Below are 24,337 nucleotides of genomic sequence, written 5' to 3' on the forward strand. Positions count from 1 at the left end.
CCGACTGTTGTTGACTGATGTTTTCATCATGCTTCTTCTAGTAGACCCTTCTGCTTTTACATAATTGTACTTCCAATAATTCCTAAACTGTGACGCACAGAGTTGCAAAGAAACTGCCTGATGAAAAGGTACTTTTAATCAAGTCCTTTCGCCAGTCGCGTTTCAACAGCTTTGTGCGGGAGGCATTTTCATCCTGGAGCAGGTTGCGCTGTGAATATGAAAATGAGTTCCAAGGCTCATTAAGGCAGAGCTGCTTTCCGAAGAGCAATAAACCTTCTGTTTTATCCATCCAGCTGCACCAATGTTTAAGAAGGGAGGTCATGAAATCAGAAAACCAAGACAAGAGAGAGCATATATGCTTTCAGTCATTGAAACAAGACATGATACATATTCACATGTTACACTGGGACAACATTCCAAATATTTCGCAATATATTCTCAATTTTAATGAATGCTGCAATTAAAAAGTTCAACTCAAGCACAAACGTCATACAAATGCACAATTAGAGATTCATTATTATTATTTAGAGAGGAATTATTTTTAAATGAATATGCCTCAAATTTTATTTAAAAAATATATAAACTATAAATATATAAACATGAATTAAACTTTTTAAACATACAGTATCAGATAAAGGACAATGCTTGACTGTTAGAGGACAACGACAATTGTTCTAATCATAATAACAACAGCAACAACACAGTAAACACAAGTGGACCTCACACAACATTTGATTGTCCTCATTTTATGTTTGCTTGGACGCAAGACTACGCAATCAGAATAAGATCAACTACAAATATAACAATATATGCAACGGAAATGTTCATTCCCTCAGAAATGATGATGTTTTGGTACATTTTCTTGGTAATTAAAAATGATGACGTAACATATGCATGGTAATTTTGCTCTCATCTTCTCATCCCCTCTAGAATAAGATGTCCTGTCCAGTGCAGTAAGATGTGCCACATGTTAAATGTGGAACCTCCAAGGTTGAATGCCCCTAAATGATGCAACTTGGAGTTTGACAAAAACTGGAAAAATAAGTCACCAGCAAAAGTGTCTTTTAGTTTTCCTTTGACTTTTTTTTTGTGAAGAATGCACCATTGAAGGCAAAAGGGAAAAGTGTAATAGAAGTAAGTGTAACCGTACTGTCTTGCGCTCAAAGTCTATTTAAAAAACTGTTCACACCCACAACGGCGCAAAGTGCCAATATGGACATGAACACATTTTACCTCATTCCCTTTAAATGAGATCTACGACAGTCTTACATGGAGGCGTATCTGTGAATGACTGGAGCATTGTCACTGCTCTTGGCCAGTGTGGCAAGAGACGAGCAAATACTGTACTCTTAATTTCACACAGGTCTCCAAAATGGTAAATAAGCGCCGTGAGCCATGCACCTGCACGAAAATCAGCATATGCCAAATGTGCAGTACTCTTCACATTATTCACTGGCTATTAGCTGTGGTTTTCAAACTGGGGCCCGCAGACCTCTTGGTGTTCTGTAAAATAATTTGCAAAAAAGGATTGTTATATCACTTTTTTTCAAGGTGCATCCTCACACATGGAGAATGGTGCATTTCTAAAACAAACATTAAAACAATGACTCCTTCTTACTTTAGCTTCAGCCATTTTGCTCGATTAAGCAGTGTACCACCGCCACGATGCATAAATATAATATATAAACATAGAGCATAATATTAAGCAGGTCATGAACACATCAGATGAAACTTTCAAAATATAAATAATTCACATGGAATTTAGGGGAAAACGTGGTAGTTAAGTTTCATTAATGTTAGGATTATGAGGGCATCCTTGGAAAAATCTCTCCTTTAAGCGCTCTCTGCCTCCCCCACAAATTCAAAAACCTCTGGCCAATTAGCCCAATCCCGTTTTTCTGCTCTTGTGAAGGTCATAACATGTGCTTTTGATCCTTTTCAGTTATCATCCAAGCACTGATGTGTGAATAATTCAACCCTCCCTGCTCAATGTATTTTGCTTCAACATCGATGTTCGAGTCCATCTGGTGCTTCTCTGTGTTTTCGGACTCAGGCTGCTGCGCGGGGTCATCTCTAAGCTCGTGCGTAGCGACCAGGTGTGTGCGTTGCACGAGATGTGTCGGAACATTTCTCTGAAGCGCGTGGACATGAGGTTATAAAGGATGGGGTTGATGGCGGCACTCAGATAGAAGAAGACGCCCGAGACGATGTGGATGTGCTCAAAGATCTGCAGATGCTGCTCGAGCGACGTGTCCATGAGACTCCACATCAAACGGTCCACGTGGAAGGGAGCCCAACACAGACCAAAAACGATCACCAGCACAACTGGGCACATGGGATAAAGAGCAGGGCTTCTCAGATTGGGGTCGCCTGGGAGTTCACAAATACAAGCTTTAGTTGAGATAGTGGTGGATTTTCCTATTTGGACATCTTTTACTATCCAATGACTTTTCTGGAAATGTTTGATTTAGTCTGACACACAAATGTAGTGTGATTAAAAAGAATAATGATCAGAGTCACGTCACATTAATTGCTTTTGTACTAAATGTTTATGAAAAAGAGTAAATAAGTATACCGTTGTGGTGTTGTGTCCTGTAATAATTTCAGCTAAGATAGACATGAGCTGAATACATAATATAGAACAGCGGTTCTCAAATGGGGGTATGCGAGATTTAAAAAAACAAACAAACAAACATGCACAATTATTAAATTAATTAAATGTTTCAAGATGATAGACGTTCATGAAACGTTATATTCAGTCGGTTATTCAATTTCATTATTTTGACACAAGTGCAAAAGAAAGCCAAGCCAGAGTCAGCAAAATTTCGATTGTATGTTGAAGATGATGTTTTATGTGGATTTACAAATGCCCCCATGTTGCAGATCTCTTCTATGATCCAAAAGAGGAAACTTAAGGTTGATTATTTTTTTGTGGACCAATATCAATGAAGTTTGAAAGATTCGAAAATTTTATAAATCAGACTCACTTTTGAGTCTTCTTCTTCTTTGTATTATTATTATTATCCATCCATTATCTATAGCGCTTCTCCACACTAGGGTCGCGGGGGATGCTGGAGCCCATCCTAGCTGTCTTCAGGCAGTAGGCAGGGGACGCCCTGAATTGGTTGCCAGCCAATCACAGGGCAAACAAAGACAAACAACCATCCGCGCTCACACTCATACCTAGGGGCAATTTAGAGTGTCCAATCGGCCTGCCATGCATGTTTTTGGAATGTGGGAGGAAACCGGAGTACCCGGAGAAAACCGACGCAGGCACGGGAAGAACATGCAAACTTCGCACAGGAAGGCCGGAGTCGGGATTGAACCCACAACCGATGCTGTCTCTCACTGTGAGGCCATAGTGCTAACCGGTCGTCCACCGTGCCTCTTATTATTATTATTATTATTTATTTATTTTTTTTTTTACCCAAAACTGCTTGCCGCTGGTTAATGGGTACTTGGCAGAAAAAATATTTCACAGAGGGTGCATCACAGAAAAAAGGTTGAAAACCAATGATATAGAATATAGACTGATGAATGGAATGATGAGGAAAAGTCTCATTATCACCTGTAAACCTTTACCTTTAAGGGCATGGCCTACTGAGTGACAGCAATAGCTGAGTTGGGTTTGTGCGTGTGTGTGTGTGTGTTGGCCTACAGCAGCTCCTTGTGAGTGTTCACATTTTGTCATTGACTGCCCTGTTCACGAAATGACTGAAAAGCAGTGGCGTCTCTGAAGCTTGTACGTAATTCCAATTTTGGTTCACAGGACTAAGCAAACAAAAACCAAGGTGACACTTGAAACTCCCAAAAATATGCACACTGAGGCACTTGGAAGTCAAGTCAACTGAGTTTCAAGTCTGCTTAATGGTTAAAAGGCAGGAATTGTTTTTGAGACCTACACAACATTTTGGTGACTTGCACATTTCGTTTGTTCAGTTTCTGATTGTGGGATCTGCTGAGGCTTTCTGGTCCAAAGCAGCACCTGTCCTCCACCATGGTCAGCATCCTCTCCCTGTGCAGCTCCAATCCGATAAGAAGGTAGAGGATGCTGATGATCAGCATGGGTAGGATGAAGAAGACCAGCGTGGAAATCCAGATGATCAGGTTGTACATCCATTTGGGCTTGACCAACTCTGAAAATTGAAAGAAGAAAATGAGGAAGAAAATATGTCCAAGTGTTTAATGATTCAATAATTGCATATACAGTGGAACCTCGGTTCTCGACCATAATCCGTTCGAAAAGCGATTTGTTCGAAGACCGAAACCATTCCTTTGATGCTTGCACTGACTTTCTTTGGAGGCATGATTAGGGGCTAAAACACTTCGTACACCTATATAAAACGCGAGAGCAAAACGCAGCACGTCCGCACGCAACAACAGTTGGTCACGAAGAGAGCGATCTACACCCGTACGCCGCTCAGCATCCCACCCTCGCGTACGCACTCACGCGTCGTACCGGCGTTCGAACTCCGATTTTTGTTCGAACTACGAAGCAAGAATTTCTCGAATTTTTTGTTCGGACTCCGATTTGTTCGAACTGTGAGTCGTTCGAAAACCGAGGTTCCGCTGTGTATAAAAATATGCATGGAAAAGTTCACACTATGTATTTGTTCCATGAATGGACCAATACATTTGCTAGTGAATTGGCTACATTTACACATTTCTGGTGGCCACTTCAGACCTGTTTTCCCAAAACGTAGTACAGCATGGGATTTTAGCAAGTTAATTATTTATTTATTTATTAAAAATATGGTTTCCTCCATAACAGGCCATGAGTCCCGAGGTTTCAAGGGCGAACTATGGTTCAGTCTGTGGTTTAGCAAGGATGCATTTCAGATGCAGTCCCTCAACTTTCTCAAAATGTGTCAGACGGTTTTGGGGCACGTTTCTTTTCCGGCCCCTACAGTCGGCATCAGCAATGCTGGGCTCACAGAGACGCTCAATAAATGTTGGTAATATTCGTTTCTGTCTACAACTAATTCACTACTCTCTTGTACCAAAATATGATAAAGTGCTTGATATTCACATCAACACTGCATTCACACTCTCTCTCTCTTAGCTTTGGAGGAGTTGTAGGCAGTGAGCGTGAGCTGACAGTTAATAAAATACTACGGAACACAAAGAAATATTGTGGCAGGCATCTCATGTCACATTTCTTTGCATTGTGTTGCGACCATCTTGTTTTGTCATCCAGGGTCTGAAACAGAGCTTGCCAAACTACTGGGAACATAGTGGAAATGTTGCCTAACTTTCTTGTGTGTCGGTATGCTCGCCACCAGACATATGAGAGAAATTCCATACGTACGGCAGATTGCAGAACGGGGGAAATCTCGACCAAACTTTGGCGGCAGCGTCACAATCCCATGCAGACTGGTGTTGGGTACGGAGCACACCATGGAGAGTAACCACAGTGTGAGCACCACCCTCTTGACGTGAGCCGACGTGGTCATGTGTTTGACCTTGAGGGGGTGCACCACAGCAATGTAGCGCTCCACGCTGAGGGCCGTGACATTGAGGATGGAAGCGAAGCAGACCGTCTCAAACAGGAAGGTTTTAAAGTAGCAGCCTCCCTCCCCGAACAGGAATGGATAGTTCTGCCACATCTCGTAGAGTTCTAGCGGCATTCCCAAAAGCAGCACCAATAGGTCAGACACAGCCAGGCTTAGAAGATAATAGTTGGTTGGCGTCTGCATCACTTTGTAGCGCAAGATGACGGCACAGGTGAGGGAATTGCCCAGGACGCCCACCATGAAGATCGTTAAATAGGTGGTGCAGACGGGAAGGAATATTGGGGACCTCGGGGGCCCCAGTTGCATCGACATGTAGTCCTCTTCGCTCAAGCATATTTCATCCATGTCCTGCTTGGTGGCGTTCTCCAGGAACCAGGAGATGTTGATGCCACACGGCAGTGCAACATTGGGGCAACCGACATCCGTGGTGATGTTTGATGCGGAAACACTTGAATAGGCGCAGATCGGCTCCGGCATTGTGCCCCCCGTGGGTTCTTGTGTTTCAATGGAGAATATAAGGAGGAGATAAGTTTCACAAATGAGTCGCAAAAACAAAAAGATCAGACAAACTTTGGTACACATTTTTTGTTTTGTTTTGAGACTGTTGATGTGGCTTTAGAGTAGTAGTAGGGTTGGCCAAAGTTTGAATATTTATTTTGAACATGAACAGGACAAAAATGAAAAACCCACACTAAACAAGAGGCATGCTCAAAATCAAGTGGCAAGACATCTAAGCATTTAGGGTTGTATTTTTGTAGATACCGCATGCAGAAATCATGGCGTGTGTGGATGTTCATGCAGGCTCAAACCTTGTTATGCCTTTTTGCGAATTTGAGTCATCTCTCGGAGCCTTGCTGGGTGTTCCAGCTCACATAAAGGACAGCTCCTTTGACACATGTGCGGCGCTACTATCCATTCCAACCTTCCATTATCTGTTCTGATTCTCCTTACTAGGGTCGCGGGGGGGTGCTGGAGCCTATCCCAGCAGTAGGCGGGGACACCTTGAATTGGTTGCCAGCCAATCACAGGCCACACAAAGACAAATAACCATCCGCTCTCACACTCACTCCTAGGGACAATTTAGAGCGTTCAATCAACATACTATGCATGTTTTTGGAATGTGGGAGGAAACCCCGAGTACCCGGAGAAAATCCATGCAGGCATGAGGAGAACGTGCCAACTCCACACAGAAAGGCCGGACCCGGAATCCCTCTCACGACCTATGCACCATGAGGCTATCGTGCGAGCGGCAGCGCTACTATTTAAATAAAATTAATACAACAAAATCTTTTTTCAGCGTAGTCTTATGTGATTTGGGGAAATTTGAGACACAGGCACACATTCGGTGCTCCATGGACTTGCGTGATGGATGTCATCAGGGTGGATGACGGATTACAAGCGCTACTTCACAGATCCAACTTGTGAAGGTCTGCATGCAGTTTCTTCTCGCTAAATGTACGTTGCCGACTTGCATCCCCTGCTGGACATGCGCAAATTAGTTTCTTCTGCTTCCATGTCAACAACTATTGTGTAGAAGCTGCTCTGATTGGCAGGGAATATAGTCATTCTGCAAAAATGACCATCATTATGTCTAACCTACCTCCTTGAAACGTTTAGATAGCTTGCTATCAAGGAACACATACAAAGGGGTCAAGTGTGGTGTTTGAAACGAGAGTCCTAGCTGTTGTAACCTTGTCAGTGGCAAACTGCAAAAATCTCTTGCACATTTCGGGGGGCGAGTCTGTGCAAATCGGCTGTTGAGGTTTAAGTGCAGAATTAATAGTTTTAAATAGACTACGTGGATTATGACGAATTGCCTGAATAAGACAAGTGCTCCCGTCTTTCACTTCGCTTTGGTAGCGACGCCGTCAGTCTTTTAGGAAAAGAGACCGGCAGTCTTTTTTTCCACCTGCGATCAGCTTCATTTTTAATGGAGCCACGGAATCGAAAATGTTACTGCAAGAAGAGCGGAACCAAGAGCCGAGTTCCTTTGTACTTGATGTGGGAACACAAAGCTCATCTCTTCGACCTGCTTTCATGGGTCACCCCATCACTAACACAACCTGCGACATGGATAGATGCCTCATCTTAAAAAAACTATAAAATAAATAGATAAATAAACAAATAAATAAACAAATAATAATAATAATAATAATAATATTCATCCAAATACCCAGATTTTAATTAATTTCAACAAAAACATTCAAATTACCATGAATGAATGCGTAAATAGCATTGGTGTTATGGCGCTATTAACATAAGCAACACATATTTGAACACAAATAATGGAGCAACACATGTCAACACATAATACAATTATACTTGCCAGCGTACATTTTTTTTATCCTCTGCAAAGAGCAACTAACATTACTGCGATTTACTGAGGAGTTTTGACCGCCTCCTCCCGTACATCCTTATGTCTGTATTATAGGCGGACACACACCAGAAAACAACATCCTATTGTCAATCGAATTGAAGCAGAAAACAAATGTTTAAAAAATGTTTCATTTGACATGCTATTTAATTATGTCATTACTGTACATTTTTATAAAGTACATTTATGAATATATAGATATACATTATAGAGTGATAGTTTTCCACCTAAAAAAAACCACATTTAAAAATGTGTGCTGTTTGATTGGGGGAAGCTGGAACAGAATATGGAATTGAACAAAAATGAATCTTGTGGCATCAGTATAGTACACAGTACGCGGCGTGTTTTTATGGAAAGTAGTGTTTATTTAACACGGAAAATAAATTAAACAATAACCAAAAATGAAGTTCGATTATTTCTTTTGAGTTTACATGCATGTCTTTGTGGTGTATGCTTATTTATTTATTTATTTTTAAATGCCCTAGATTTTCTGGTAGTGGTACGTTCACTTTCAAAGTGTCATCGTTCATCTGGGATAGAACTCAACTCCCTCACGACCCTGAATAGGATAAGCAGTATGGAAAATGGATGGATGGATGGATGGATGGTCGCCTTCCTGTCCAGCTGAATGTTTCTAATATTCCTAATACAAAGTGCTATTTGAAAATTTCTGGAAATGACCCCCATGTTATGTTCCTTTTGCGCGCCTAGACTCCAGAGGAAAATTTACTTGAAATGTAAAACATATCCATCACTTCTAAAACATGTCATATCCTCATTGTGTACATAATATGCTTGATTGGGTAATGTGTACATAATCTGTCGTCCCTACCGGAAAGCATGCTCAAAAGGAAAGCAGACATGTTCTTAAAAGGATCAGATAATTGCAGGAAACCAAAGACCTTTCATTTCAAAGTGGGCTCTTGTTAAAAACTTGGACGCCTAGCAACTTACCCATGGCAACTGACTCTGATTTGTGTCAGCGTCGGAATCCAAACTTACTCATTTGTTATTCTCTTTAACACTTATTCCACACAACCCTGCCCTCTACACGTCAATGTGTCGTTACGTTACAGTCACAAGAAGACCATATGATCAACATTATACACGTACATTCTACCCATTTCACCATATTTCATGATTTCAAGGCCAAACGTTCTAATGTGTACAGTTGAATACATTATGAGTGTATATGGTCAATTATATACTTCCCACTTGTTATATACTCACTCCACAAATGACCTGAACTCAACAAAAAAAAAGTTATGAAATGAGGAGTACATTAAGTATTAATATCTTCCAGTAGAACAGTGAGATTTAATTTGACAAGCTTTCTTTAACGAGTAATCATAGGTCGCCTCAAACCGCCCAGCAACTCTTACAATTAGTGTATTTTACTACTTACACCAATAGCAATGTGACATTTCTCATTCGAATAAAAATTATATTATATTAAATTATATCTATTCGGCTAAATATCTGTTCCCATTTAGTTATATGCAAAGTACGTTACGATCGACTTGTGTTCAGAATGAAAGAAAATGAAAACACACCTGCAGATGGTAGTCCTCAAGGAAATGGACACAAGTTGAAGGTATGGGATAGAAGTTCAAATGTTAGTATTCCGGTCAGGTCAGAATGTAGGGCGGTGTGCCCTTGGTAACTCAGTGTGTCACGACTGCCTCAGATTAACAGATTGTGGTATATACGCTCGCTCTCTTTCTCACTCTCTCTCGCTCGCTCTCGCTCGCTCTTCTCTCTTTGTCTCCGTCTCTCTCAGGTGGGGATCATCAAACATGTCGGGATCCCCTCATTTCGGGATGACCAGGATGCAATGGATGGCACCAGAAGAGGAGGGGGTGGGGTGTGTGGGGAATAGAGTGAAGTTGAGAAGCGGCGGTAAAACAGGCCAAAATCCAGATGTCAGGGGGTGAGGGAGGACAAGTGGATATTAGAGTAGGTGTGGGTTAACTAAATGTAAGAGTGTAGAAGTATAGTAAGTCTTATTACCGTGGGGATGGTATTCCAGAGTACTGGAGCCCAAATAATGCCCGACAACCTGCTTCAGTCACCAAGACAACAGCATTGTGTGTGTGAGGTTTAGGATGAAACAGGCGTTGATTTTTGGTGGTACGGAACAGGAGGCAGAATGTATTGCTGTTTGTTTTTTCCAAGAATTATTTGGGGTGCTTGGTTGTGTCCCCCCACCATACCCCCCACACACATTACATAAAATTGACCTTTTTATTTAAGATGGTACATTGACTTCAGATTGTCATTTGTTTCATGATCAACATGATACCACAATTTACTCGTTTACATTTCAGTTTCCGTGACTGAAATCAACTGAAATGGTTGAAAAAGTCAAAACAGTTTTTGTTGCTTTTGTTGTTTTCAATAAAGAAAAATAGAATTAGAATTAGAATTAGAAATCCCTTTATTGTCATTGTACTCAGGAGTGCAACGAGATTAGAGGGCTCCCCTCTCCAGTGCAATACAACAATAATATAAGGGTGGTCTCGTGTGTGTGTGAGAGTTCAGAATAGAGATGGCTCTCGGAAAGAAACTGTTTCTCAGTCTATGGGTCCTCGATTTGATGCACCTGTAGCGCCTGCCAGAGGGCATCAGGTCGAACAGGTGGGAGTTTGGGTGGGTATTGTCTTTGACGATGTTGAGAGCCCTTCTGAGGCACCGGGCGGTGTAGATGTCCGACAGTGAGGGGAGAGGGCAGCCAATAATCCTTTGCGCTGTTTTGACTGTCCTCTGGAGCCTCACTCTGTCCGCCTCAGTGCAGCCGCTGTACCAGGTGGAGACACAGTATGTGGACCCTTCAAGCTTATCTAGGTCAAGAGTATAGGAGCATTTCAGCAAGTTTGAGAACAGCGATGGAAATTGCGAAGTTGACAAGACCGAGATTACTTGCCAAAAGCACTTCAAAGTACTTCCCCAAGTCAAGGGCAACATATCGAACATGTTAATGCACCTTCAAAGACGCCATTAAGTTCAGGTGCAGGGAAGACAACACGTTCTACTTTGAAAAATCCATTTAAAGTTAAACAAGTGACTTAGACTGAATGGAAATACAAGCATGGTTGATGGATTGATGGATGGAGGTTTGAAAACCACCTCATGACGTGTGGGAAGGCCATCCAGAGACCAAACTTTTCTTTGACAATCTCCCTTGTACAGGCTCCAGTTCAGGGCTGATGCTCCTTGTAAAGTGCGGAGGGCACCAACGTCCATAGGGGCACCATCTCGTCCGTGGGGACACATTTCGCCATCACTGAGTTTGCATGTTATACAAGCACACACTCAAGGAGTAACAAAGTACTTGTACCAGCTTTACGTATTGAGGATAAAAAAAAACACACACACAAACTGTATTATGTTGCAGGAAATATATATATATATATATATATATATATATATATATATGTTTCATGTTTTGGTTTTATTTTGTCATAGGACTGGACAGCTTAATAGCTATTATTGTTGGTGTTTTTTTTTTTTATTAATCTTAGAGGTTTGCAATCGTATAATTGGAATGCTAGGAAGTTCTCACTGTTGTTATCTTTTAATATTGCGCACACTTCACTATTGTCAGAGGCATTAGTGACTGTATTATCTATTCATTTTTCACAATGAGAAGTGTCCCTGCTGGGCCTGGTAATTGTCGGATAGAGGTTGAGGCAACTGTATGACCTACATAATTACACTTTCCCAAAAGTCATTTATGGGGGTTTCATTGTGTGTGTCTGTCTCAAAATCCAATTTCTGGGGGTAACTGCTTTGGCCTCTTTTCAGGTACATTCCAAACCAATACCAGATCTCTTTGTTAAACTGGAAAATAGTTAAAAAAAACAAATTATAAAATAAATCCCATTTTCGCTTGAACTTCAGGCAACCTATACCAGGTTCCCTAATTGCAGTGGTTGCGTGTGCTCGTATGGAGGCCACTGACTACCTTAGGCCTGCTTATGAATGAAGACATGCCCTATAACTTTGTGTCAAAATTACCAGTAAAGAGCAAAAACCGCAGCCTGCACATTCTTGGGCTCAAGGGCTTGCCTGAGCACTTGACAAAATAACTCAAATTTCCCCATTGTGGGACTGATAAAGGACATATTTATCTTTATCTTTATCTTTAACTCACAAGGGAACTAATACATATACTTTTAAGGTTTTGCTGACATATATTGTCCAGTAGATGCTAATTCCTGCGCGTGGCGGCTGACGTATCGCCATGTTTACAAGGCAATTGCCAAATGCAGGGACTGTGATTTTGAATAATTGGCGAATTGGTGCTGATGTTAAATACAGTTTTTTTTTTTTTTTTTTTTTAATAAAACCTCTTTGGAAGCTGGCTAAAGGAAAGCCTCTCCTTTCACAACAGCACTTCTAAACAGTGCCTTCGTTACAACCGAGCTGGATTATTGGAATGCACTTCATTTTGGAGTCAGCCAGTCGTCCCTCAAGCATCTCCAGTTGGTCCAAAATGCTGCCGGAGCTCATAGGAGGGAGCACGTAACTATTCCGGCCTACTTTAACTGTCTTTAGGTTTAGAGTTCATTTTAAGATGGTCTGACGCCACCTGATCTCTCTGGCTCGCACCTACCTGGTTACCGGAGTTACAGAGGACTAAGCAGATCCTCAGAGGGGATCAAGCATATTCCGTTGCTGGATTGACTTCCCGTTAAACGTTAGGCAAGTCCCCTCTCTATTCATCTTCAAAACTCATCGCAAAACAATTTTTTTGTTCTTTGTGAGCATGGGACTTGGCATTGTTTTTGTGATTTTTGGGGGGTTTACTGTTATATGTTATTAATTTGTTCTTTTAACTGTCTTTTTTTTTTCGTCTTTTACTTTATGTACCGTTGGATGGCTGCTTAGTACGTTGGCTTCACAGTGCAGAGGTGCAATGTTCGATTCCAGTGCCGGCCTTCCTCCGTGGTTTCGCATGTTCTCCCCTTTCCTCTGTGGGTTTTCTCTGGGTACTCCAGTTTCCTCCCGCATTCCAAAGACATGCATGGTAGGTTTATTGAACAATATGAATTGTCCCTAAGTCCGAGAGTGAGCGTGGATGGTTGTTCGTCTTTTTGTGCCCTGCCATTGGCTGGCGACCAATTCAGGGCGTACGCCGCCTATTGCCTGAAGACAGCTGGGATAGGCTAAGGAGAAGCGGCTCAAATAACGGATGGATGGATGGATCATTGAATGGCTTATTTTCGTATTTTCCCTTTTTGTGACATTTTTCTCATTTCAAATTTGTCTTTTGGCTCGCTAAAAGGTTGGGTGGCATTGCATTTAATGCAATTACACGAAGGGCACTGATAACAAATGAGAGTACACATCATTATATAAATTAATTATAATTGCTTGTGATTGCTTGTCTTTTTGTTTCTGTCAATAATTGCATGCTTGGCTCCCCATGACTGATTGGATTCATGATAAAAAAAAATAAAATAAAAAAAAAGTTATTGTACTTCCACTTTCATACACTCGGAGGCGCTCAGATTCCATGCGAGAATAAGAGCAACATCATCTAGCATCATGATTCATTTTCCTCGCATCACCCTGCCAGATTAGATTAGCATCCGACATTAAATTTGCGTTTGGCCAACCAGGTGTTTATGTCCCCTCGGCTTCTGTCGTCACCCTTTGGAGGTCTTAGGAGTGGAGGCCACCAAAGTAGCACACAGTCACATGCACTCACATTACCATTCCTTTTTTATGTACTGAGTAGATAGTGGCTGTGGAGTCATTTGTGCAATGTGCAATTTTGCTCTACCCTGAAACCGCCCTGTGGGTTAGATCAGTCTAATCCACTCAAGCAACAAATTCATTTCACGCACACACATAAACACACGTCCACACACACACTGGGCTCATTTCGAAAAGGTGCTATAAAGGCTTACACAAAACCTCACTCCCAAATCAAGTGAGTGTCCTGATAAAAGTCATAAAGAAATAACTACAATTCCAAATGTTTATGTTCAAATATTCTTCCTTACCTCCCTACTCAGAGCTGGGCACTTGACCTTTTTTTGCCGGTCAGTCCCCCGCCCTCCGGCCGCGATCTTGGTACGGTTCCGGCCTCGACCCTGCGGCCTTCTTCATGAAAATTGTCGGCCCCCGACTCCGTTTCGGTCAACGGGTCGGTTCATCACACGTACGAGGGCCAATTCGTGGGCCGAACTAAAATTAGCCTTTATTTCAGGGAGGGGCTAAGTTTAGCCCGGGTTGTTTATGTGGTTACTTCGAATCTGCACCGCATCTACATGTATACACACACTTATGGTGTATTTTTTTTTCAAAATCAAATCATCTGTAAACCATTTATTTCTAATTACAATATTGTAAACTGACTTTGAAATTATGTTTGAACTATGAATATAGGTCATTATTTAAAGTCTATGTTAATGACTTGCAATTTTTCACTATTTACGCAAAGACTCTTCCCCATCTGTTGCTTTCCTCTGGGATTTTTGGAGTGAATAATCTTAAGAGTTTTGGAATGTTTGAATTGACACTTTCAGCCAGTGCGGTCAGGTGATAAATGAAACACAATAAGATCCTATTTAGACACTTTCCAACTGCCAATGAAATTAAAAGTACTGAGACTACATCCAGATGCAAACTGCTAATTAGCGAGAACACTAGGAAGGCCCGGCTGGAATTCGTAAAGCTTTACCAAAGTGATGGAAAGACTGAGTCAAGTTTGGAAAAATGGGATCATTAATTTTCTGTCGGCCAATTTCAAGCAAGATAAACCCAAAAGGATTGGGAGATCTTTCATCATGCAGAAAGATAATGACCCCCTGAAAAAACTACCAAGATAACAGGAGGAGTTCATCAGTAGCAAGAAGTAGAAGGTTTTAAGCTGGCCAAGTTCATGTGTTGACATGAACCCTATTGAGCATGCGTTTTACAAACAAACAAACACAAGAGTGCTGGAACATGGAAAATAATCATATGTGGTGCTGTAATTAAGCACAGTTAGGGTAAAAATTATTTGCACAGCCACTTTCTCAACAATCCGATCTGAGTGACTTCAAATTTCTCAGTTTGCACTGATAACAAATAGATTTTTTGGAAGGCGTACTATCATCTCTCTGTGGTCGCATCTTACATTGCTAATTTAATTTGCAATTATTATTTCTAAAAATTTCATGGCGTGAATACAACGAAAAACGAGAGACTATAGAGACAAAGGCGTGACCCATGGACATCAAACTTTCACTCACAGAGGTTAATGGAGACGCACAGAGGTCAAAAGTTAAAAAATTCTCATGATTTCTTGTGGAGGACCAAGTTTCTCACCCTGTCTGTACGGGTGAGGCTATACACCCTACGAGGGAACTCGTAAGTATCAGTGATCTTAGTCACTTCCCACAGTTTGCGACCGTAGGTGAGAGATGGGAGCGTATATCGTTCAGTAAAGTGACCAGACCAATTCACGAGTCTGCATCATTGCATTGATTCATCACTCCAGTCTCTTCACCAAGACACTCTCTCACTTAGGGAAGGATCTCATCCCCCAGTCCAGCAAGGGCACTCCAAACGGACATTTAAATTCCTAAATGGTTGTGCTTGGCTCAATTCCTTAGTGGTACTGTACCACCATTTTGTCTGACTTCTTGCACGTAAGGGCATGGTGAAGACATATTCATATGGGCTGTCTACAGTAAGGGGGGGGAACTCGTGCTCAGTGACTGGCTGTTGCTGATGCGCCTTCGCCAGAAGGAAAAACGAAATAGACAAATTTGACAATTACTTTAAACTACATTAAAGCGCCTCGTGAGGGATGCGGAAGAGTGAAGATTTGTCTGATTTGACAGCCAGTGAGTGGATCGGGACCATTTAGAGTGCATTGTTGTCTTGGTGTGGAAAAACAACCATTCAAATTAGTTACTCTCTTCGATGTGGTGTGTCAAATTTACAAGACATTTATTTTCACATTACAAGGAGATGAATTGGTCAGATTTTCCAACTAGGTCACAGGGGCAGCAGTTTCAGAACGATACGTTGATCTCATCTGCATTTTATTTCTTGATCTGAGTGGTAACCAGTTAGGATTTAAATCCAGGTGATATTTTCTCTATTTTTTAGCATGCTCTCTAAACCTGAGAGAATGCTGCACCTACACCTCGTCTAACATGGTCATTTAAATCAAGTGGATCCCCCTCATAAATGCACAAATGCACGAGAGACCCTTGCCGTAAACTAAATTTGCACAATGCCACAAAAAAAGCTATGATCAACACACCTGTGTTTTTAGCTAACTATTTTTTTGTGATATGAGCAGTTGATATTTTTTTTTCTTGAGTTGCAAACAATGATATGAATTTCGAGTGCACATGCAATGAGAGCAGTGAACTTTGAAGAATTCTTCAAAAAAAAAATTGCTTCAAGCGATTTATTGCCAATTTGGCAAATTTCCAGTTGAAGAGAATTACAGCGGTTCCCCTCTATTTGCGCTGCATTGGGACAATGCCAGCCTGCGAATAGTCAATAAGTAAATGAACTCCAGCCAATTCTTCAAAAAAAGCAGACAAAACGTCAATGTGTGTTTTCCACTTTTACACAACATTGGGCGTTTAAATTAGGTATAAAAAATATTTTAAAACTAAAGGAAAATAATCTACAAATTCTTGAGTGCTGAACTCACAGTATTCAGGGGTCCGCTGTTAAAACTATTTGAACACAGTGCAGGAACGCACGACGAAAGAAAAAAATAATACTCACAGCCATATATTCTTTCATCTCTACAAAAATGACTAATATTTCTGCAATTTACTGTCTTTTAGTTCTGACTATTCTTCATGTGTTATGTCTGAAGTATATGAGGCGAGCATATTGGAAAAAAACGTCAATGGACATTGAAAAATAAAATCATGACGCACCGTTTAATTGTATTAGTAAATGTATTTACTAAGCGCTACTTTAATCAACTTGCATATTACAAAAATAATCCTCCACAAGCCAGCGGCGTCAACGGCGGCTGCGCTGTCTTTCATTCTCACCCCTCTCTTGTTTAATTTATCTCCGTCTTGTTTGAACGTGTCTTTGCTCCATAGCAGCTGATGAGCAATAATTGTCTGTATTCTTTTTCTGCCTTCGCTATTCCCTTTGCTATTCTTCCAGTGGCAGCCCAGTGGCTGCATCATGCCGTCCAGGGAAGTGAATAGAGAGAAACCAAGGACTCTGCCAAAGCAAGTAATTGTTAAATTGCAGCAAATGTACCCCATGCGAGCCAAGCGAATACACAGAGAAATCATCAAAGCCAGCCCACACCCTGTTTATCTAAATAAAACCTAGCTCATTGGAAGATTGGAAGAACACTGCAAAGCGCCACCTAAATAGACCCGGCCCACCGGGGTCCATTTAATCAATGCTACAGACGAGCATTGAGAGGGAACAGTCTGCAAATGGAAGTGGAATTCTGAGTCAGCTCTCAGAAGATTAGAAAAAAAGGAGAGGATGAATAATGGAGAAGGAAAATAGTGGGGAAAAATTACAGAATGTGACGAATCATCAATAACACCTCCTGTGAATAATTCTGAAGGAAACAGTGCCTGCGCCCACTTGAGTGAATTTTTTTCTTAATGAGTTTTTGCCGAGTGTTGGCTTACCTCGTGAATCAGCGCTCATTATTTTCCCATTCATTGGCTGCTTAGCGTACGTCCGGCCTTCCAAGTGTCCAGCTGAACAACATGTGCCAGTTTAAGCCTTACATGCTGTTCATTTTTCATGCACACATACAGTATTTGGTATGTTCAAAAGGACAAAATTGATCCAGACCGGGACTATTATCACAATTACGGTCAACAAAGTGGTCCCTTGAGTGCAATGCACTGCGTGATCTGCTTGTAACTCGAAACACTTGCATCTCAAATCATCTTTCTCCACTGAAAGGAATAAATACCATGAATATGCTCCAGCCTCTCTCCAAAACCCCCAAAAATTATTTTATATTTTATTTTAAATAAGAAAACTAGTGCGCTATTACACTGTTCTTGACAGAAACATACGTAATAACATAACTGAATATATATAATTTTTGCTGCAATTCAGTGGACATTGTACTGTTTCTTCTGGTGTGCATGCCTTGACCACCAAGTGCCGGCACAGCGCCAATATTTCTTTTCTCTCTCGCGTATAAGTGTGGGCTTGACCAATATGTGAGTGAGCTGAGGAAATGACTTGACTTACCTGAGATGTTCTCTCATTTTTGACCCGACCGTCCATGTCCAATTGTGACAATTGTTTATGTCTTTGGATCCCTTTCCGTGTGGACTGCTCATTGTGACAGAAATTTTCCTTGACCTTGCAAAGGTAGAATTGGCTGTAAGGGGGGGCGTTCATGCAGGTGTGTTTGCCACTGCAGGATGGGACATAGCCGACTCCTGGCCAATCGTAGCGGTTCCCCTCATTTGCTTTAAAATTAGGGAGGTCCTCCCTGTGCTTGACATTGTGGGGTCCATGTCAAGAGATTTTTTTTACGTTTTTCCACAGTGAGGTGCATCATGGTCCCAAACTCGGTAGATTAGACTTGTGTAATTGCACATCCACTCCAGTAGATGGCAGTGGCGCTTCCTTGCCCATTGTGCGCCGCGAGTATTAACACTATGAGGTAGGTTTGTTTTGCAACAAAAATGCTTTTATTTATAGTTGCTGTGTAGAGTTGGTGGTGTTTGTTGTTGAATTGTTTTCTTCTTGCTAGGGGGGAAAAAAAATAATTGAACAGCACTGCTATACAGGTACACGAAAACAATTTTGCGTTAATGAGTGATACTTCCGGGATCACAAAATTTCAAAAGAATGAATATTAATTTCTGTGTATTTTGGGTCACATGAGGAGAGAAATCCTCAAATTTCTGGGCAAAAAAAAATCCCCCAAAACATTTATGGTATTTTTATTGCTGTCAAATTTGACCTGTACATCGTGTCATGGTGAAATAAGTGACAGCTTTGGCTAATTAGCACCCTAAGTTTGCAAGTCAGACGAAGTGCAGCTGGTACTCCAGGAGCTACCAGTGGAACTCATAGCTTCATGACAAGGAGTCATTTCCGTGAGATAAACACATCCAATTCATACCCCATCACGGCGGCGCACGCACAGCGACACGCTGACAAGCCATTGTGAACAGCCCAGCAGTGTCTTTGCCCTTTGGCACCTTCAAACAACAAACTCCCTGTCAGAGCATAATCATGAATCATTACTTTACCATTCTCCGACGCAAAAGCCACCCCTGCACTTTTTCCCCTGTCTTGTTTCAGAAAGGTTTATTTAAACCTCATTATAAATAAGCACAGACAGAGTGACATATATCAAAATGTATCCCGAGTAATGAGAAATCTTTTGGGTGAAATTGTTGTTGGAGCTGACAATGGCTCAGTCTGAGAGCATGGTGCATCTGAATTTGTATTGCTCTGCTTTTGTTTTCTCGACTTAGACGCAGTTGTTTGCAAACACAACACAGTTGGGCGTTCTTTAATGTGGAGGTGGCTATTTTATTCTGCCATACTTTCAGCACAGATCCCAATGCTCAAGGTAACAAGGCAGCACCAGGCTGTGTGCGTGCCCGCGAGTGCAAGGCAAAAAAATATTCTCTGTTTTTTCTTCAGCATGGTCATTTCAGTAGGTGTACTTTTACAAGAGTAATATAATTCACAAGTATCTTTCTCAGAATGTGAGTGCTTTTGCCACCTCTGGAGATCCAATAAGACCAAAAAGAAAAACACCTTCTATGGACCAGAAATATGCAAATAGGTGCTGGTTGCTGAATATGCCAGAGCGCTCTCTACCAGGGGGGTTGCACTCAAGGGGGTTGTGTGTGTTTCGCACAACTTGAAAAATTGGGCAAGCGCATGAATAATTTTGGGCTCCACTGTATCTGGTTTTTGGTTTATGTCTACTATCCTCGCTACATAATGCCTGCACAATCTAATGAGATCCAGTACAAGAGCAATATTCTGCCTTTGGTATATTCAACCGTTCTTCTCCAGATCTCGGTTGACTTTTTGCGTTTATACTTTATTGCAGACTTTTAAATCACACATTTATCATTTATATTGAAGTTTCCCTTCCCTTCTTAACCAAGCTCGTCGAGAAAGTTGTTTTGAATCAACTCAGCAAATTCTTCAACTCAGACGGACTTTGAGATGAATTTCAATCAGGTTTCTCTCATTAAAGCACAGAAAATGCCTTTTTTTAAGGTACTGGTGCATTACATAAGGTGCTACTATTTGATAAAATTGCTCAAAATATATGGTACAATTGAACAGGTTGGAAATTTGGATGGGACTAATTTGAATAGTGCTCGTATGGTTTGGGTCCTAATTGGAGGGAAATATTGACTTTGTAACCATTGGAAATTTTCAATCTGATCGAATGGCCATGACATATGGGGTGACTCAAGGGTCAATACTGGGACCCCTTCTGTTCAGTCGGTAAATATTGCCTTTGGGTCAAATGCTTCAGGAAGCCAATGTCGGCTATCATGGTTATGTAGATGACACACAGCTAAATGTATTAGCAGTTCAATTTACGTATTGGGCCCTATTTTCAAAAGGATTAACCTCTCCGTGGCTGATTTATTTTCGAATGAGAAAATGCGGGAGTGAGTGGAGTGACATAGATGAGACTGGGAGGACTCTGCACATTGCTTCTTTGCAGATCACAGTGAGGATGCATAAAGTACCAATCGTGATATTTACAGAGACTGGAGTGGGAATGAATAGACGGGCAAGACTTGGAGATTGTACGCGAGCTCCCCGGTTGGAAGTGCAGGGCACTCACCGCGGAGATATAGCTCTGGAATGCCATTTTGCTAAATTGCCTTATATGGAACTGACACTGGCATCCGACATTTTCAAATCCGGGACCTTTCTTCAATTATACACCTCCTGCATCCCAGCAAAATAGCGCTTCAAAAGGCATATTAATCTATTAATCAACCAAAATTAAATTCTGTAAAATTCCACTTACAGACTTTTTACAAGTCATAGTCAAGACCTCACCCTATTGTCACACTTTGCTCACCAAGCATACCACTAATAGCAGTTTGATTGACCTCGGTTCTATTTGACTTAACTGCATGAATAATTAAATAAATTACTAAATGAATAAATAAAAAAAACATGCAGACTAGTTTGGTTTTCCTCAGAAGTATGAGGCCAATACTGCGTAACTACTCTTCACAAATAGAGCCGTTTCTGCGGTGTCTCAGTAAACCAAATCTCACCTCACCACTGGTTGTGTGGCAAGTACGACCACTATATTTTGTTTTTACATGCTGATTGGAAACACATGGCACTCTTGTGTAAAACATGAGGAGGAACACACATTTAAGATTAATGGCAGAATTGCAGCTGCACAAGCACAACATGCAAGTCGGTGCTCATGCGTTGTTTATCCTTCACACCGACACAGTGTGGGCTGCTGGGCCTACTCCATAATTCACAAGTAGTTTAGAGTTTGTGGCTTTTTGGAGATATTCTGTCAGACCCTTCTTGTCGGCTTAACACTAACGCCCGACAGAGCGACTTTTCATTTCCTCTGCTTCCAGCTCTGGCTCCTTGTGTCACTTGCTGTCTAAAATATGGACTTTTAACCCCCCTGAGCCCAAGAACTGACTTGTCATCTGGAGCCAGATGGGATGAGTCTCCAGTTGTAGCAATTCCTCCCAATTTTCCCTACCTGTCGAAACAACAACTAAGGCACAAAACCGTTTTTAGGCCTTTTGCTTTAGTAATAGCAGTCAAATATGATACCTGAACACACTTTGCATGAACGTCTATTCTCAGAGTTGCCATCTTGCAGTTTTGTTTGGTTTTCATTGTGCTGTATTTGTTGTTTTCAACAACAAGCTTGGTCGGTCTGTATAGGTTATTAAATTCTATTGTGTGCTGTGTGGTTTTGATAACATTGTGGTCAAGTGCAGTAATTCCCAATTTCGATCCATGTCTATGACTTAGTGAGGCAGGCAGAAGAATGCTATTAATAAGAATCCATGTTCTGTGTAGCCCATACGTGCAACAGAATTATAGGTTCTGTTACCTTCTAAGAATTAGACAGTGGTTACTGGTTGGGATATTAACAAAAAGAAAAAGAGGGGGTAAAGCTCTGGACAAATGAGGTCCGAATATTTCAAGGTGGGAGAATTATTCACTCCAACTACACACTGACTATCAAAGTGACAGACGGACAATAGAAGTATAATTTATCTCAATGTGAGACTTAAGTAAGAGTACAAGTATCTGAACGGAAAATAACTTTGGTTACTTTGTAGAATATTGCATATCTTACATTTACGTATCAAAATTAATTTCCTGATACTAAAAGTACTCAAATATCGGAAGTAAAAGTGAAAGTAAGCAATACTCACAGTACGTTTAAAGGAAACTCCTCACCTCACTTCAATTTACTTCCTTGACACCAGGATTCCACCAGATGGCGCCAAGGCGATACTGCTATTGCTTTACCACAAAAACAATGAACAAGGTTTGGTCGAGTTTTTCAGTGAATTAGGGATGATAAAAAAAAAACACACAAATTTGAAAAGACCAAACCACAAATATGCTAGGAATAACTATACTGTCATACCTTTTTGTGTGACATTTTTTGTTTGGTGGTGTTCCAAAGTAAAATATGTGTTGGCTGTATAAAGGTTGGGAAACATTGCTTTATTTTATTATTATTATTATTATTATATTTTACAATTAAAGTATAATCTTCAGGATTAGACCTTTGTGATTTTCTTCTCTAATATGTCTTAATATCTGACATAATTTGAACAAAATAATGTTGTTTTTTTAACACATTGGCTTCACTTCCAATACTCTATTAGTCAAGCCTAGAGTGATTCAAGATTTGCCAGGGATTACATCAAGCATTTTTTTTTTTTTAATTTAGTTAAAAAAAATGTTATTCTCATCAGACACTCTTGGGAAGCAGACCAACAAAGATACTCTTCCCAAAAAGCATATTTAACAAATCCGAATAGTCTCAGTGATGTCATTCTCATATGATTATTTACCTGCTCCTAATGACTGACGGGGTAACGGTCCGAGTTTTTCTCCATTTCATCCGCTAGCTAAAGGGAGCTGTCAATCACATCCCCCGACAGTGTGGGCTGACCCAAGCCTGCTGGGAACTGAACTGTAGTTAATTAGTGCACAAAGCTGAGGGGACAAAAGAGAGTTGGAGGGCGGAGGGGACGAGGGTGGTAGAATTGCTAAAGCCAAAAAGGATTGGTGGGAGGGGGGGATAAAAGGAGCGGGAGAGGAGGATGAAGAAGTGGGGGATCTTAAGTTTAGTATTGTGTGTGCGTGTGTGTATGTGGAGGACGTGAGGATCTGGTGGGGAGGACTGGTGGGACTGAAAAAGCAGTGGGGAGTGCAGACTGATGAATAGGTAGTGTGAAAGGGAGCCTTGTGCCGGAGCTTTGAGCGCTACACCCACATCCACACACTGTACTGTAGTCCGCTTTACTCTACAGTGGCTTGCGAAAGCATTCGGGCCCCTTGAATTTTTGGATCTGTTGGCACATTTCAGGATTTAAGCATAAAGATGTCAAATTTGATTTTTTTTCGTGAAGAATCAACACGATTGTGAAGTGTAATGAAATTCATAAGACATTTAAAACTTTTTTTTAGAAATAAATAAAACTGAAAAGTGGGGCCTGAAAAATTATTTGGGCCCCCTGAATTAAAACTTTGTGTGACCACCGTTATCTGTGATTACAGCTGCAAGTCTTTTGGTTCATGCATCTGTTTTACACATCCAGACACTGAAATGTTTGCCCATTCTTCCTTGCAAAACAGCTCCAGCTCAGGTAGAATCGTTTGTGATCGACACTTTTCCGATCTCAATTGGATTTAAGTCTGGGCTTTGACTTGGCCATTCTAACACCTGGATATGTTTAGTTTCGATCCATTCCATTGGCAATTTCGCTGTACGATCATGGTTTTGTTGGAAAGTAAGACTCCGCCCCCAAACTCAATTTTTTTGCAGAATTCAACAGGTTTTCATCCAACACAGCCCTGCCTTTGAGTCCATCCATCTTCCCATCAACTCTAAAAATCTCCCCTGGTCCTGCTGAAGAAAAGCAGCTCGCTTCATCATCGTCGTTGTGAGCTATGTTTTTGCTTCAACTGTGGGAGGGTTGTTTTTTTGTTTTGTTTTGTTTTTGCGATTACTATAATTTGCATGGACACCCAAATGAGTGAGTGGAAACACATAATTTTTTTTGGTGGTGCTGTATCAGTCTCAAAGGCCACTCAATAAACCGCGGGAGGTGCTGTCTGTCCATTGTTATCCAGGCTTACATTGACACCCTCCAAAGTCCATTTAATACCGCAATTGATCGACACGCTGCTGCCTGCTGTTTGGATGGACAAATGCTGCGAGGGATGTTGGCCGCGCTCAGACTGCTACAAAACCTGC

General features: G+C 41.2%; 1 protein-coding gene across 1 annotated transcript; it reads right to left on the reverse strand.

Annotated features, from left to right (window-relative positions):
• Positions 1–1,972: 1,972 nt before the first annotated feature.
• On the reverse strand, positions 1,973–9,558 carry LOC148325766 (neuromedin-U receptor 1-like). The gene is made up of 4 exons (XM_088311465.1): positions 9,441–9,558; positions 5,309–6,007; positions 3,903–4,136; positions 1,973–2,325 (listed from the first exon to the last, which is right to left on the reverse strand). Exons 2-4 carry the CDS (start codon positions 5,988–5,990, stop codon positions 1,973–1,975), a joined length of 1,269 nt encoding a protein of 422 aa, XP_088167591.1. The 5' UTR covers positions 5,991–6,007; positions 9,441–9,558.
• Positions 9,559–24,337: the final 14,779 nt, after the last annotated feature.

Source organism: Idiotropiscis lumnitzeri, chromosome 12 (assembly GCF_059441095.1).
Source record: "Idiotropiscis lumnitzeri isolate Australia: NSW breed Sydney's pygmy pipehorse chromosome 12, RoL_Ilum_1.0, whole genome shotgun sequence".
In the NCBI taxonomy this organism is placed as follows: Eukaryota; Metazoa; Chordata; class Actinopteri; order Syngnathiformes; family Syngnathidae; genus Idiotropiscis; species Idiotropiscis lumnitzeri.